The sequence below is a fragment of the Dendrobates tinctorius genome, unplaced genomic scaffold (assembly GCF_039654945.1).
Source record: "Dendrobates tinctorius isolate UK_male_01 unplaced genomic scaffold, ASM3965494v1 ptg000039l, whole genome shotgun sequence".
Lineage (NCBI taxonomy): Eukaryota > Metazoa > Chordata > Amphibia > Anura > Dendrobatidae > Dendrobates > Dendrobates tinctorius.
In genome coordinates, this window is record NW_027361707.1 from 22,408,899 (window position 1) to 22,427,277 (window position 18,379).

Here is an 18,379-nt window from a genome sequence, read left to right on the forward strand (position 1 = left end):
ACCATTATCTGGAGCCACACACTGTGCAGCATTATCTTTGGCCACTCACTGTCCTCATTATCTGGGGCCACTCACTGTGCAGCATTATCTGGGGCCACTCACTGTGCAACATTATCTGGGGCCACACACTGTGCAGCATTATCTGGGGCCACTCACTGTGCAGCATTATCTGGGGCCACACACTGTGCAGCATTATCTGGGGCCACTCGCTGTGCAGCATTATCTGGGGCCACACACTGTGCAGCATTATCTGGGGCCACTCACTGTGCAGCATTATCTGGGGCCACTCACTGTCCTCAATATCTGGGGCCACACACTGTGCAGCATTATCTAGGGCCACTCACTGTGCAGCATTATCTGGGGCCACTCACTGTGCAGCATTATCTGGGGCCACTCACTGTGCAGCATTATCTGGGGCCACACACTGTGCAGCATTATCCGGGGCTACTCGCTGAGCAGCATTATCTGGGGCCACTCACTGTGCAGCATTATCTGGGGCCACTCACTGTGCAGCATTATCTGGGGCCACACACTGGTAGCATTATCTGGGGCCACTCGCTGTGCAGCATTATCTGGGGCCACACACTATGCAGCATTATCTGGGGCCACACACTGTGCAGCATTATCTGGGGCCACTCATTGTGCAGCATATCTAGGGCCAGACACTGTGCAGCATTATCTGGGGCCACTCGCTGTGCAGCATTATCTGGGGCCACTCATTGTGCAGCATTATCTGGGGCCACTCACTGTCCTCATTATCTGGGGCCACTCACTGTGCAGCATTATCTGGGGCCACTCATTGTGCAGCATTATCTGGGGCCACTAACTGTCCTCATTATCTGGGGCCACACACTTTGCAGCATTATCTGGAGCCACACACTGTGCAGCATTATCTGGGGCTACTCACTGTGCAGCATTATATGGGGCCACACACTATGCACCATTATCTGGAGCCACACACTGTGCAGCATTATCTGGGGCCACACACTGTGCAGCATTATCTGGGGCCACTCACTGTCCTCATTATCTGGGGCCACTCACTGTGCAGCATTATCTGGGGCCACTCACTGTGCAACATTATCTGGGGCCACACACTGTGCAGCATTATCTGGGGCCACTCACTGTGCAGCATTATCTGGGGCCACTCACTGTGCAGCATTATCTGGGGCCACTCACCGTGCAGCATTATCTGGGGCCACACACTGTGCAGCATTATCTGGGGCCACACACTGTACAGCATTATCTGGGGCCACTCACTGTGCAGCATTATCTGGGGCCACTCGCTGTGCAGCATTATCTGGGGCCACTCGCTGTGCAGCATTATCTGGGGCCACTCGCTGTGCAGCATTATCTGGGGCCACTCGCTGTGCAGCATTATCTGGGGCCACTCGCTGTGCAGCATTATATGGGGCCACTCACTGTGCACCCTAGGCTTATACGCGAGTCAATAAGTTTTCCCAGTTTTTTGTGACAAAATTAGGGGGGGTCGGCTTATACACGAGTATTTACGCGGTACTTTTTGGACTTGTGTAGTCTTAGGTCAAATTTTTGCAGAAATATGGAAAATTCTGAAAGGTTCACACACTTTCAAGCATCACTTTGTAGACTCATATTTGACTCTATTTCTATTAAAGTATGTAAAAATATAATTACTCATGTCCTGTATGAAACCCTAGTAGTCTACCCATGAAACCGGATCACTCCGTCCCCGTTATGAATTTTTATTAGTTCTCATGAAACTCTATGAGTTTCTCTTTATTCCCCCATGAACCATTATTATTTCCTTTGTCAACTTATTGCATTAAATTTCATTGTTCCTTATGTCCTGCAATGAATCTCTTCTGGTCTCCTCTTATAAACCACTATTAGTCTCTATGTCCACCTAACATTTTTAGTAATCCCAATGTTCTACAGTAGTACACCATCAATGCATAAGAAACCATATTATTTCTTGTGTTACAATATTAAACACTATCACAGAAGATATGTCAGCAGATTTTACAGTAAATACCGCTTACATTAATTTGAGCTCTAAGACCTGATGATGCAGGTACAATTACTTTGATCAGCCATGTCAGAATGACTCTAGTATTTTAGAAAGTTTAAACTTAATCTCCTGCCACCACAGCTTCTCACTGACCCTCCTCCCTGCTGCTGCAGAAATATGACAAAGCTCAGTACAAGCTGCAGCTGTTGGTAAGGCTGTGTAAATACACATCAACTCATGAAGCTCTCTCATTCTAATATAAGGACTGAACAGCCACTGTGACCTGAATTTATTAAGGGTAAGAGATCTAATCAATTAAGTATTCAGTTTGTGTTATGAAATCTGGTTTATTGGCCTTGTTCTGGGACAAGTAAATGACCCTCTTTGCCTTATACCCTATAGATAGTATGTACAAATAATTTGTACATGATTATTTTGTTCTTGATTGATAGAGGTGTATTATTTAATTTGGTTCTAGACTTGTGGAGGAACTGAAGTTGAATAATCCAGATTTTCCAGATGTAAGCAGTGGCATATATGTTCATGAGGTTTTGCCCAATTCGCCATCTCAGAGGTAAGAGCTAAATTAAGCTAAATGTTCCGCAGAATATCTTTACACCACCACCACCACCTCAATCTTTCCATAGGTGACATTACACCTCCAGACATTGCCTAAGATGTAAAAGGTGGGACCACTGGGGAGTATAGTCTTAATGTGTAGAACCTGCCTAAAACTTTTCCCAAAAGTCATCTTACTGGGCAAACATACAGGCTTAGACCCAATAATTTTTCAGTTTTGGGTTGAAATGAGTTTTAAACTCCAAATAATCTTGTCTTATTGTCTTACTGTAAATCAACAGAGGTGGAATTAAAGATGGTGACATCATTGTGAAGGTCAACGGACGACCACTGCTGACATCTGGTGACTTGCACGAGGCCGTAATGAATGAATCGCCTTTACTACTCGAAGTTCGAAGAGGGAACGATGACCTACTATTTAACTTAGAGCCTGACATCTCAAAGTAATTAAAAACCAAAAAAAGACTCATCTACAAAACTAGGTACAACCAAAGACATGGAGCTCTACAAAGTCCAAGTCCAAAGAATCTTCATTAACACCTTCAGAAAGATCTCAGACTTTCACATAAGACTTCATAAATGAGACTGCCACCAAAGACTTGTCATGAGGTTTCTGGCAAAATACTGAGAAAGTGATCTCCAAAAGATTCTCTTTGAGAAGAGCGCCCCTTTTCCCAGATGACTCCAGATCCATAGACTCTTCAGAAACATCTTCCGAAAGATCTCAAGTTTCAGCCAAAGAAGACTTCTAGAACGAAAGTCCTACCATGATATTTCTCGCAAAATAAAGCTTGAATAAGGTAAGCAAGGAAAGCGATTACCTTTTTGAGAAGACCACCCCATTACCCATCATAGACTATTCATCTTTTTTTGAGAAGACCACCCATTAAAAGACCATTTTCTAGGCAATTTTAGGTGGTCGCTTCAGTGACTTAATGAGAACTTGCATTCTGGAGGACAACAATGCTTATATGATCCATGTCTGTACTGTACTAAAGAACAAAGAACTTGCAGGTCAGCGCCAAAAATGCTGAGCATTTGGTAATATATAAGGTACTGAGACAACTAAGGAGCATCACAACTTTTCTGCTGCACGTGAATTTCCTTAGGCGAATAGAGTAGTATTGTCATATAAATGCCGTAGTAAAAAATAATTGGCCAACGTGGTAACCACATGCAATGGGGGCAGGGTTGGACTACCTGGCAGCAAGTGTATTAGTCCTCTAGTGATAAACTCTTGGTGATAAAACAGTTATTTTCTGAAAGCTACAGCAAGCAGCCCAATAAATGACACATCACTGGAATCAGTCTGTCTCTACACCATTCTGCTCTCAGATAAAGTTGACAAAACCCTGTATACATTTCTGTCTTCACTGAAGGATCAAGTTCATACTCCTATGGCTCACATTGAACAAGCATATGGTCAGTCTGAACAGTTGTTTCCACTGCCCACTTTCATATACACATGCTGTAAGAATAAAAGGGTCTCTAAAGTTGGGCAGCTCTTTTGCAATGAGCGTCCACTGGAGCTTGTAGCTATCCAGTGAATATTAATATTTTGTTATCAAGACTGTATTTTTTTGTTGATTAATCAACAGGTTATTTATTCTTATATAATCACAATGATAAAAAAAAACCTAATTATGTAAAATTATAGCGTCCTAGTGGCATGCCAGACTCCTGCTGGACCATGGGTTTCGCTTTCAAAGTTTTTCTGAGAACATGCCCCAGAAGAAGCCTTGGAGGCTGAAATCACGAGTTGACCTGGAGACTGATGTGTTACAAGGATTCTAATCTATAGTATAAAATCAGCCGCACTCAAAAACTTGGATAATGGTGCAAACATAAGTATTTCTTTATTATTTTTTTTCCTTTTTTCAAACAAGCATCACCAGGTGCATTGGAAAAATGACACATAAGACTTGCGGACAAAGAGCTTGACGTTTCGACCTTGATTGGTCTTTTTCAAAACCTCACTTATGAGGAAAAAGGATAGAAGTAGCGTTCATAGGAGGAAAAAGTCCCGGGTAAACTTGCGCCTAGTGAAGTGTGTCCTGACCGCATGGTAAGGGATGCTATACTTTTATATACCTAAAACTTTTTATCATCGTTTATAAATACATAAGAATAAATAACCTATTGATTATCCAAGAGCAGGGGTGGGCAATTCATTGTCCAGGGGCAGGGATGTGCCACATGACAGACCGTGACTGTTGTGGAGGCCGAACCAATAAGCTGAAAATAAGTGTCCTCAATATTGATATTAACATTAACTATAATCATTTTATATTAATTGTATCACTTAATATTGAGCAGAATTAGGCTATGTTCCCACGGTGCGTGTTAAAACGCACACCAAAAACCGGACTCCTTCCCAGAAATCGCGCAGTTTTTTTCCGCGCGATTTTACCACGATTTTCGCGTGCGATATTCAAGCACTTTCCAAGAGATTTGAAGCATTGCTTGGAAAGTGATTGACAGGTTGGTCACACTCGTCAAACATAGTGTTTGACAAGTGTGAGCAGCTTTTTACTATTGAGGCCGCCTATGCGGCATCAATAGTAAAAGATAGAATGTTAAAATGCTAAAAAAAAATAAAAAAATCGGGGTATATTTACCTTCCGGCGTCCCGCGCTGCATTCCCGGGCCTCAGCGTTCCCAGTAATGCCTTGCGAGACCTGTGATGACGTAGTCTCGCGTTGCTATAGCGATCTCGCGAGACCGCTAGAGTCACGCGAGACTACGTCATCACAGGACCGTGCCGCAAGGCATTACTGGGAACGCTGAGGCCCGGGAATGCAGCGCGGGACGCCGGAAGGTAAATATACCCCGATTTTTTATTCTTTTTTTACAGGGGTATGGTACCCAGGGCCTGGAGGACAGTCTCCTCTCCTCCACACCGTGGGTACCAACCGCACATGAGACGCTTAACTTCCCGCATGGTAGGCATAGCCACATGCGGGAAGTAAGTGATTCTCATGCATTCCTATGGGTGCGGAATCGCGGCAATTCTTTGCGATTCCGCACAAAAGAATGAGCATGCGATTTTTTCCGCGATGCGATTCCGCCGCGGAAAAAAGCGCAGCATTAGCACAGCATGTGCGGAATGCCATAGGAATGCATGGGGGTGTTCTGTACACGATTTTTAAACGTTTTCGCCCCGAAAATCGCGGCAAAAACGCTTAAAAATCGCTACGTGGGCACACAGCCTTAAGCATACTGAAATTCCCCGAAATAGCGTATGAAACCATACACAGCCCCCCTATATTCAATATGAGCCCCTGACAGTCGCCCTATGTAAAGGATGAGCCCCACACACAGTCCCACTATATACAATATAAGCCCATACATAGTCTCCCTATACACAGTACAGGCCCCCACATGTAAGCCTTATATACAGTATGAACCCGCACATAGTCCCCTATATATCATGAGCCTCCACATAATCCACCTAATTACAGTACGAGCCCCCACATAATCCACTTATATACAGTATGAGACCCCACATAGCCCCTATGTACAGTATGAGAACCCACATATCCCCTACATAGAGCATGAGCCTCCACATAGCCCCTCATATTCAGTGTGAGTCTCAGTCTCATATATACATTGTAAGCCCCCTATATAAATTATGTGCTCCCACATATCCTTCTATGTACAGCATACATGATCTCCTACAAAACCCCTATATACAGTATTAGCCCTCACATAGTCCCCTGTATACAGCATGTGCCCCCACATAACCCCTATATACAGTATGAGCCCCCATATAGCCTCCTATACAGTATGAGCCCCCATATAGCCTCCTATACAGTATGAGCCCCCACATAGCCCCCTATATATAGTATGAGACCCACATACCCTCCTATATATAGTGTGAGCCCCCCACATAGCCCCCTATATAGTGTGAGCCCCCACATAGCCCCCTATATATAGTGTGAGCCCCCCACATAGCCCCCTATATATAGTGTGAGCCCCCCACATAGCCCCCTATATAGACCCACATGCCACATACATTCCATACACTTAGACAAAAATAAAACCACACATGCTTACCTCGTTCCTGTTCCCCCTGCGCACTGACTCTCCACACAGCAGATGCGATGTAGTAACATAATTGCATCTATTATCTCACTTTCGCACGCTGATTGGTGGAAGATGGAGTGGGCAGCTCTGTCCTCCACCTATGTATTCACCGCTGTGGCAATATCTTGTGCAGCCGGTGGGCCACTGTTTTCTGCCATTCAGCATTCTCGATCCGCGGGCCCCACTTTGCCCAGATCTGCCCAAGAGGAAAGTCTACTGCACTATGGTATTGCATTTAATATTTCCCTAGAGTTACTGAGACCAATACACTGGAGGGCTAGAAGCGTCAGTGGACAATCATTGCCACAGAGCTGTCACGCTTCATTTTTATCCTTACGTGTACACAAAGGTGGTGAGTGGAAACCGCTGTCCAGACTGTGACCATTTGATTGTGCCACAAGAGGCCTTTATCAGTGATACAAGCACGTCATGATGAGGTGGGGCAACGGCATGAGGTTCTGAGGCCTGGTTAAGTGCATAGGGACATGTCATACCAGACCGGAGAGTGGAGGGGTTGAGCGGCTGAACGGTTTTAGGGCTGGGGTTAGCGGAGTATAAGTATTTTACATTTTTTAACCCCTTTCTGTCTCTTTAGCATGAAGCAAAATCATGGCCAGCCCTGCATCATTTTGGTGGATTCGCACAAAGGGAATCTCCCAAAGTTCAAATTAGCCTAAATTTTGGGAAATTCTAAAGGAATTTGATTAATTTAGAATTGATTCAGTCACCTCTAATGAGCACATAGATCTCCTGTGCTAAAGCAGTCTTCAAACTCCTTGCTTTCCAGTAAGGGTAAGACGTGGATGACCCACCAGTAAGGGTAAGACGTGGCTATCCCACCAATAAGGGTAAGACGTGGCTGATCCACCAATAAGGGTAAGACGTGGCTGACCCACCAGTAAAGGTAAGACGTGACTGACCCACCAGTAAGGGTAAGACGTGGCTGACCCACCAGTAAGGGTAAGACGTGGCTGTCCCACCAGTAAGGGTAAGACGTGGCTGTCCCACCAGTAAGGGTAAGACGTGGCTGACCCACCAGTAAGGGTAAGACGTGGCTGTCCCACCAGTAAGGGTAATACGTGGCTGACCCACCAGTAAGGGTAAGACGTGGCTGACCCACCAGTAAGGGTAAGACGTGGCTGTCCCACCAGTAAGGGTAAGACGTGGCTGACCCACCAGTAAGGGTAAGACGTGGCTGACCCACCAGTAAGGGTAAGACGTGGCTGACCCACCAGTAAGGGTAAGACGTGGCTGACCCACCAGTAAGGGTAAGACGTGGATGATCCACCAGTAAGGGTAAGACGTGGCTGACCCACCAGTAAGGGTAAGACGTGGCTGACCCACCAGCAAGGGTAAGACATGGCTGACCCACCAGTAAGGGTAAGACGTGGCTGACCCACCAGTAAGGGTAAGACATGGCTGACCCACCAGTAAGGATAAGACGTGGCTGACCCACCAGTAAGGGTAAGACATGGATGGGAACGAGTGTAACCCTATTGTTTGGGATTGAAGTGCTATTGGCTTTGAACCTACCTTTGTATGTCTACCTTGTCTGAGGATACAGGACAATTATGGAGGATTGCAGGAAAAACAGGGCTGTATTGTATTAAAATAACCTTTCTTCCCAGTTCCCAAAACAGCACCACAATTGTCCACAGGATGTGTGAATGGGACCGAGCTGTAATACTGCAGTCAAATTGCGACAACATGTGGTGCTGTTTTTGAAAGAACGCAGCCATTTCTCCATTTCTGAACAACCCCTTTAAAACACACCCTCCCTAGGCTCCATATTTGGATGATAATCTCAATTGAATGGTCAACCGCACAGGATATAATTTTGGGGTTGTGTTTAATTTGGGGGTTGGCAGTTTTCTAGTGCTTATGATCTTAGCGGTCAAATGCATAAACATTGATCTAAATCTGTTTTTATTAGTTGTGTAGACTTTAGTGCAGCATTAGAGCCGCTAATGGTTTTGCCAAATGGGTAAAGTTGAGAGGAACCTGTCTCAAAGAGATCTGATGGTAGCAGGTTATAGAGCTGGAGGAGCTGAGCAGATTGATATACGGGTTTACAGTAAAAAAATTGTATAGAATTTGTTTATTTTTCATTTGAATTCCGGCTCAATAGGCTTAGGAGTCCGGTGGGCGGTCCTTCCTTCTAACAGCTGCCTCTGTATAACCATTTATTCAAAGAAAGCTGTCCATCACTGACATAACTGCCAACTAGACGTCTAATCCAAGCATGAGCAGATGCCTAAATGAATAAATTACAATATTATAAGTAGCTCCCCCTAGTGGTGGCCACAGGCACCCAGAAGTGTATCATTCATAGATACAGCAGTGAGACCTTGTTATATTTTATGAGTTATGAATTTAAAAAAGAAACTGTCAACATGTTTTTGCTATGTAATCTGAAAGCATCATGATGTAGGGGCAGAGACCCTGATTTCAGTGATGTGACTTATTCTGCTTGTTGAAGTTTTAATAAAATTAGTTTATCAGCAGGAGATTATCACTAGAGGACTAGTTGTCTCCTGCCATGTAGTCCTCTTGCTCTTTGTAACCCCTCCCCCACCACTGATTGGCAGCTTTCTGGTTATGCAGAGTGTACCCTAAAAGCTGCCAATGATTGATGTGGGCAGGGTTATACAGAGCTAGGATTCAGAGAATTGGTAGATCTACAGCAGAGAAAACTGTGACTTAATAAAAATAACATCAAGCAGACTCATAAGTGACACATCACTGGAATCAGAGTCTCAGCCTCTACATCATGTTGCTTTCAGATTATATAGCAAGACCTGGTGACACATTCCCTTTAGGTCCCATTATGAGGTAATTAATCCAAAAGAAGAGAAATTATCTTTCTGACTGTAGGCATCGGAAAATGACCTCAGAATCTTTTAATTCTGGGACATGTTTGTTAATTCTTATAGAATTAATGCCTTATTGACGCACAGAAAAATGACTTTTTATGAAAAAGACCAATAGATATTCACCTATGATTTCTGACAGAAGGATTTTCTATAATAAAACATGCCGTCATATATTGTTTGTTTTTTTTTCTTTTTTTTTTGTTTGGCTTGTACATCCCTGCTGTAAAAATAAAGTTGACGTACAAAAATAAAGGTTCTGTGTGATTTTTTTTTTTTTCTGAAAATAAAAATGCGCATTCATATGCAGAATGCTTAAAAGGGTTGTCCAGGCTGAGAGCTTAAGTCTGCAGTCATTCTATGTGAGTGCAGACTTGCGATTCCTTTCAACGCGCACAGTGCACGCTGTCAGGATTCTCCAGTGATTTGCATACTTCCGGCCACATTCCGACTAGACTTGTCCGGCCTCGCTCAATTTACTTTTATTTAGAGAGGTTGGGCACTTCTAGTTGGAATGTGACCGCGTATATGCAAATTACATACATGCGGTCTTGTGCCTGACATTTCTGGGACCAGCACCGGAGAATCCTGGTAGAGCGCACTGTGAGGATTTACAAGTCTGCAGTCACATACAGTCACTGCAGACTTGAGGCCCGAGCCTGGACAAGCCTTTAAACTGTTTTCAGAGCTTAAAGCATACTGAAGTCTATCATTTTGTTCGCATAGATTGTTGGTATGTGTTGGACTGGGGTGCCAAGGGCCCAACCGGAGTATTCTCCTGTTCTCCTGTGGGCCAGTTCAAACCTGCCACATATATTTATTTAGGGTGATGTCCATCCTTATCCTTTTGCAGCCTCTAGTTCTTATTTCACTGCTTGCAAGCTTTGGGCTCATACTTGTCTGTTTAGAAAATTGGTCCAATGTTGGTCCCGAAAAGTCAGATGAGTGTCATGCGAGTACAATGCGATTTTTCTCACCTAGCATCTGTATGACATGCGTTTTTAACATCAGCTTTTACATACAGAAATTGTCATTTCAAGCTAGTTTAGCAGCTAATAAAACAGTATTAGATAGATGAAAAGCTAGATAGATACATAGATGTAATTGAGATATACTGCATAATCAGTGCAGTGCAGCTTACTGGGCAAGTACTTAGCTCATAATTAAATACACAAAAAAAATGTGTGGTCCCCCAAATTTTTAATATCTAGCTGAGGGAAAACTGACAGCTTGGGGCTGATGTTTTAGTCTGGGAAGTGGGTAATAAACATGGAGATTCCCAGGCTTTTATTATCAGCTCACAGCTGTCTACTTAGTCTTTACTGGTTATTAAAATGGTGGACCTAAAAAAAAAAAATGTGGGGTGCCCTCTATAATTAATAACCAGCAAAGGCTAGGCAGATAGCTGTAGGCTGATATTAATAGGCTAGGAAGGGGTCATGGATATTGGCCCCCGTCAAGAAGAAGAACATCACCTCTCAGCCGCCCTGAAATGGCACATCCATAAGATTCCCCAAATCTGGAAATGAGCCTTGGCTCTTCCCACTTGCCCTAGTGCGGTGACAAGTAGGGTAATAGAAATGGGGTTGATGTCAGTTTTGTATTTTCAGCTGAGATCAAGCTCAGAGGTTACTAATGGAAAGGCGTCTATAAGATGCCCCCATTACTAACCCCATAGTCATATTGTAAAATAATACACAGCCAGAATAAACTCCCTTAATTGAAAGAAAGACACAGACTCATTTATTTTAAATACTCCCCACTCTTTTTTCCCCATTTACGACTGTGAAATAAAAAATAAGCCACCATATTCCTCACCTGTCTGACGAGAATCTATTTGTCCCACGAAGAACTCCAGCTCTGTACATCCAGATGGTTTGTTGAGTGTTGGCAGGATGTGACTGCTCAGCAAGCCAGCCGAAACACACCGAGACAGGAGGGTGATTAAGTTCCTGCAGTGTGTAGCGCTGACGTGAGAAAGGTCACCAGAGTTCATAGATGATGAACTCGACTCACCTCACTGATATGAGGTGACAAGAGTTCATCGACTATGAACTCCAGTAACCTCTCTCACGTGGCATCATGCGAAGTGCGAATGTGAAAACCCATACTGTAAAAGAGGAGAAGAGGGAAGACCTCTATCCACTGAGTCTTATTAGAGGGGAGGAGGGGGATGCAGCTGAACTTCCTCTTTCCCCTGTGACAGTTTAACTGCATGCAATGAAAAAAGAAGAGGGAAGTGGTCTTATTAGGAATGATGAGGGGGATACAGCTGAAGTTTCTCTTCCCCCTTTGTGCAACTGCATGCTACGAAGGAGGAGACAATCGGATAGACATCTACTTTGCCTTAATACGGAGGAGGGAGATGCGCTGAAGTTTCTCTTTTCCCAATGTCTGTGAAACAGCATGCTGTCAAAGAGGAGAGACGTTGGGAGACATCTACTTAGCCTTATTATGGAGGAGAGGGTGCAGCTGAAGTATCTTTCTCTGTTTTATGTGAAACAGCATGCTGTGAGAGCGGCGGAGGGAAGTGGGGAGACATCTACTTAGCCTTATTATGGAGGAGAGGGAGCAGCTGAAGTATCTTTCTCTGTTTTATGTGAAACAGCATGCTGTGAGAGCGGCGGAGGGAAGTGGGGAGACATCTACTTAGCCTTATTAGGGAGGAGGGAGATGCAGCTGAAGTTTCTCTTTTCCCAATGTCTGTGAAACAGCATGCTGTCAAAGAGGAGAGACGTTGGGAGACATCTACTTAGCCTTATTATGGAGGAGAGGGTGCAGCTGAAGTATCTTTCTCTGTTTTATGTGAAACAGCATGCTGTGAGAGAGGAGGAGGGAAGTGGGGAGACATCTACTTAGCCTTATTAGGGAGGCGGGAGCAGCTGAAGTATCTTTCTCTGTTTTATGTGAAACAGCATGCTGTGAGAGAGGAGGAGGGAAGTGGGGAGACATCTACTTAGCCTTATTAGGGAGGAGGGAGATGCAGCTGAAGTTTCTATCTTTTTCTGTTCAACTGTAAAACTGCATATATTAAACAAAAAAAAGCTTTACACACGGCCATATCTCAATTAACAATCATAATCTTTATTGAAAAAAAACATCAATAAAATTGGTAAAAACATAGGGTAGTTGCCACAAGTACAGAAAAAAGATGGTGGGTACATCCGGGATTGTCAACCTAATACAAATTGCACTTGGTTTAGTGTGACTGAGAGCACATCTTTTGCATATTTTTACTTTATAGCAATTTTGCTTTTATATAACGTGGATTTCTTTACAATTTTATGCATGTGCTCTCATTTACACTCAGCAAAGCCTTGTTGTCAGTATGATAATTAATGAACTGATTGCACTATGTATTTGATTCTACACTCACTGGCCACTTTATTAGGTACACCTGTCCAACTGTGTGTTAAGACTTAATTTCTAATCAGCCAATCACATGGCGGCAACTCAGTGCATTTAGGCATGTAGACATGGTCAAGACAATCTCCTGCAGTTCAAACCGAGCATCAGTATGGGGAAGAAAGGTGATTTGAGTGCCTTTGAACGTGGCATGATTGTTGGTGCCAGAAGGGCTGGTCTGAGAATTTCAGAAACTGCTGATCTACTGGGATTTTCACGCACAACCATCTCTAGGGTTTACAGAGAATGGTCCGAAAAAGAAAAAAAATCCAGGGAGCGGCAGTTCTGTGGCCGGAAATGCCTTGTTGATGCCAGAGGTCAGAGGAGAATGGGCAGACTGGTTCGAGCTGATAGAAAGGCAACAGTGACTCAAATTGCCACCCGTTATAACCAAGGTGGCCAGAAGAGCATCTCTGAACGCACAGTGCGTCGAACTTTGAGGCAGATGGGCTACAGCAGCAGAAGACCACACTGGGTACCACTCCTCTCAGCTAAGAACAGGAAACTGAGGCTACAATTTGCACAAGCTCATCGAAATTGGACAGTAGAAGATTGGAAAAACGTTGCCTGGTCTGATGAGTCTCGATTTCTGCTGCGACATTCGGATGGTAGGGTCAGAATTTGGCGTAAACAACATGAAAGCATGGATCCATCCTGCCTTGTATCAACGGTTCAGGCTGGTGGTGGTGGTGTCATGGTGTGGGGAATTTTTTCTGGGCACTCTTTGGGCCCCTTGGTACCAATTGAGCATCGTTGCAACGCCACAGCCTACCTGAGTATTGTTGCTGACCATGTCCATCCCTTTATGACCACAATGTACCCAACATCTGATGGCTACTTTCAGCAGGATAATGCGCCATGTCATAAAGCTCGAATCATCTCAGATTGGTTTCTTGAACATGACAATGAGTTTACTGTACTCAAATGGCCTCCTCAGTCACCAGATCTCAATCCAATAGAGCATCTTTGGGATGTGGTGGAACGGGAGATTCGCATCAGGGATGTGCAGCCGACAAATCTGCGCCAACTGTGTGATGCCATCATGTCAATATGGTCCAAAATCTCTGAGGAATGCTTCCAGCACCTTGTTGAATCTCTGCCACGAAGAATTGAGGCAGTTCTGAAGGCAAAAGGGGGTCCAACCCCTTACTAGCATGGTGTACCTAATAAAGTGGCCAGTGAGTGTATATGTGCATAAAACCACTATACTTCTAGGTGTACACATATATGTTTCCATTTGTATTAGGTTAACAATCCCGGATGTACCCACCATCTTTTTTCTGTACTTGTGGCAACTACCCTATGTTTTTATCAATTTTATTGATGTTTTTTTTCAATAAAGATTATGGTTGTTAATTAAGCTATGGCCGTGTGTAAAGCTTTTTTTTTTTTTTTTTTTGGTTTAATATTATGTTTTTTTGCTTTACGGCCTTATATGAGGGATAATATTTGGTGTATTTGTAAAACTGCATATAGCGAGAGAGGAGGAGAGAAGCGTGGAGACATCTTTAGCACCTAGACCACACATCACAGCTGTTATATCGCACGAGGAAAAAGTTCACTTACTCTTTGGGCTTGGAGACGTTACACGCTTCAATGTCCCAGCGATCCCACCAACGATCTGACATGGTTGGGATCGCTGGGACATAGCTGATGGCTGATGAGCTGTCACATAGGCAGACTCACCAGCGATCAGGACCAGTGAGCAAGCTGGTATCCAGGGTAAACAGCGGGTAACTAAGAGCCGCGCAGCACTTAGTTACCCTCTGTTTACCCTGGATACCAGCTCCCAGCTTCTGCTGTATGGCGCTGGGAGCTCGCTGATCGTTGGTCTCTCGCTGTCACACGCAGCGATGTGTGCTGCCCAGCGTGAGACCAACGATAGAATTATGGCCCGGACCATTAGGCAACGACTAACGATCAGCCAACTGATCGTTGCTACGTCACACGCAACGATGTCGTTTCGACGTTGCTGCAACGTCACCAAACTGGTGACATTGCAACCATATCGTTCACATTATCGTCGTGTGTAACGGGGCCCTTAGGCACCGCTCACACGAGCAGAGAACACGATCGAGTGCTATCAAATGTTTTACCAGATAGCACTCGGCCCAGTGTTATACTATGGGGCAGCTCAGATCTGCGATTACTTTCTCATGACAATTCAGCTTGAGAGAACAATGGCAGCTAGCTGCGACTGGCAGCAACTTGACTCACTCACACACATACAAGTCTATGGGTACTAGTGAAACATCGGACTGCACTCTGATGTCATCCCAGTGCAGTCCGATATACGCCGAGACAGGCAATGAAGAAGATGGAGAAATTACTTTTAGTTACACCACATTCAATATGAGGCTCTGCAAATTGCATTTCGGACCCACAGCGACCGGTAAGCTATCCCCATCAATAGGATAAGGGTTAAAATATGATTTGTGGGATAAACCTTTAGGTAACATGTTAAAGATGTAATCCCGCGTCTGATTATGCTTGGAGTAAGGACACGTTCAGTATTTGGTGAGTTTTTTACCTCAGAATTTGTAAGCCAAAACCAAGAGTGGGTGACGTGTTTCTATTATACTTTCCCTCTGATTGTTCCACTCCTGGTTATGGCCTACAAATACTGAGGTAAAATACTGACCGTGTGAACGTGGGCTAATACGGTGACTTCCTACTTGGATAAGGCAGGTAGAGTCGCTCTGTTCTGTGTCTCGACCCTGTTACATGGCGTCCATTTTGTTTGGGATCTATCAGAAGAAGCTACGTATGGAGAACTGCAAGCCACATTTAGCAAGAAAGGATGCAGATGTGCAGCGCTAAATGAAGGCGCCGAGAGGTAATTTCACAACCGGTTTGACACAAATGGTTAAAGCCTGGAGATAATTACCAGCAGGCCAAGTGTTTGTCTGCAGCTGCTCTGTGACCCAGCTGTGCAAACATCTGCACCTCAGACATGAATTAGGAGGTCAAAGCCAGCCAAACAGCCCAAACTACAGCAAAAGAACAGATTTTATCATGCACAATAAACAAAGCTTTATTAGGCACTTAAAGGGAATGTGTCACCAGAAAGTGACCTGGTATATAAGCCAGGTTTGTTTGTTTTTTTAATTTTTCTATATCATGATCTGTATTAAAAAAAAAAATAAAATAAATCTTGTCATTTTTCACAATGATCGCTGAGGCTTTTTTAGACTTCTACTGCCTGTAGGGAGCGTTTTCAGCTGTCTCACTATCATCAGAGGTAAGTTTACAGTGACAGGTGACATCTCTATACACAGCTGATCCACCAATCACAATCCACCAATCACAGCTCTCCTTGTTCCCCCTTCCCTTCACATGATTATTGAACACGCTCATTAGATGCTTCAAAAGGTAGGGTGCGAGTCTGATAATTGATTGCAGTGTACATGTGGATTTCCTGAAACTAAAGGAAGTTTGTGAAAATTGCAAGATGGTTTTTTTTTTTTTTTTTTTTAAGCGATTGTGGTATAAAAAAAAACACTGCCAAAAATGTTTAGAATATATATTTATTAAAAAACTTGATTTAAAGGGAACCTGACAGCTGATACAGGAAGCCCAATCCATAATGTTTCAGACATTGGTTGTATGTTTTCGGCCATGTATGTTTGGCATTGCAATGCTGCGGTGTTTAAGAGAAAAACATACTTTAACCCCTTCCCGACATGCGCTATATATATATATATATATATATATATATATATATATATATATATATATATATATATATATATATATACACACACACACACACACACACAACACTGCGGGAGCTGTGTTCCCGCAAATTGCCATATATATATATACGGCGCCATGAACGCACAGGCTCATGATGAGCGCCGCTGCTATTAAATGCGACTCTCAGCTCTCTTCTGTATGAGAGCTGACACCGTGCAGCATCACTTACAATCGGTGCTAGCGGGTGTTTAACCCCTATGATGCCTCTGTCAATAGCGACAGCCACATCACAAGGCATCACAGAGGGAGTGAGCTCCTTGTCTGCTCCCATCGTCAGAATACGATGTGATTGCATTATGCCGATGGTCTCCGTGGTGACCCCAGGGTGAAAGATGGCCGCAGGGTCACGTAGTGACAGTGGAACTAACTGGCTGAGGTAGAGCGGGGTCCCAGGGTCACTGCTGCTGGAAGCTTCTGGCGGTGGCAGGAGTTGGGTTATGGCTGCAGTCCCCAGGCTGATCTGACGAGGTGTTCGGCAGTGCGATGACTTCATCGATATTTTGTGACTGCTCGGAGCCTGCAATTTCCATACTCTTCTATGAGGTGGACTCCAGGAAAATGGCCTCTGGAGGCGGCGCATGCACAAATTGAGATCTCGGCTCCCAAGATTTCAATTGCGCATGTGTCGGCTCCGACGGCCATTTTCCCGGAGTCCACCGCATTAGAAAGTAAGGAAGGTGTCGCTCCGGGCAGTCACAAAATGTCGGCGGAGCCCCCGCACCACTGAACATCTCGTTGTACCAGCCTTGGGCCCAACTTCCGAACACCCTGTCATACCAAGCTGGGAGTCCATAGCATCTCTTGCTTCCTCCAGCAAGCAACCCCGTCACCTGGAACCCCACTCAAACAACGCTGCCCTCCAGATAAGCTACCACTAAAGCGGATTATAAAACACACCATTTTATTAAAAAACATTTTTTCCTATTTTTCTCCCCAAAATTTGGGGTGCGTCTTATAAACCAGTGAGTCTTATAATCAGCAAAATATGGTACTGTTTATATGAACAGTGGATTTCCCTTTGAAATGAATTGGAAGAATTTACCAAAGTTTTTGAACCAGTTTTTGAGGAAGAGATTGAAAAAATTGGAAAGTGCGAATATAGCCTTACTTCTTAGAAGCAGATCTGGGAAGAAACCACTCCAAAGTAGGCACTGTCAATTCAATAGGCTACAAAGAACACATCCGTAAAGAAACTCTGCCAAATCTCATCAAAAGAAATGCTTCAGGAAAAGAATAACTCCTCCACATAGGCCAAAAAAAGTGTTTCCAGACGCAGTTTGCTTGAAAAACTATTTGTCTTTGAAAGTTTTAAAAAACTCAGTGTGAACATAGCCTTACTCGCCACTTTATGATAGGTGTGCTGCATGCAGTTCTGTTCTTATGATTATAATGATGTGTACAGGTCACTTGCCTACTACAAGGTCAGCACAGTCTGCCACTACTCGTGCCATCATTCCCATTGTCATTGGCTATAGAATGTTCTATCCTGAACAACATTCTTTCACTGTCCCTATACCATGCAGTATGGTCCTCCATATCCCAATGAAATGTGTGAAAGCTGGTGAGTGACCAGCCAAGATGTGAGCTGCAGTTGGGAGAGAGACAAGTGAGGGTCTCTTCGCTGAGTGGAGTGGCTGGGGAGTCAGCTGAGCAAGTCTTTGGTCCCAAAGAGAAAAGGGACCATTTAATGGTGGAC

The 18,379-nt window shown here is 44.1% G+C and overlaps 1 protein-coding gene across 1 annotated transcript in view; it reads left to right on the plus strand.

Annotated features, from left to right (window-relative positions):
• Window positions 1–5,211, plus strand: part of HTRA3 (HtrA serine peptidase 3) — a 41,333-nt gene extending 36,122 nt beyond the window's left edge. Inside the window, exons 8-9 of the mRNA XM_073574550.1 lie at window positions 2,466–2,561; window positions 2,848–5,211. Of these exons, the coding sequence (XP_073430651.1) occupies window positions 2,466–2,561; window positions 2,848–3,013 (262 nt within the window). The 3' untranslated portion in view covers window positions 3,014–5,211. The remainder of the gene's footprint in view (window positions 1–2,465; window positions 2,562–2,847) is intronic.
• The last annotated feature ends 13,168 nt before the right edge of the window (window positions 5,212–18,379 follow it).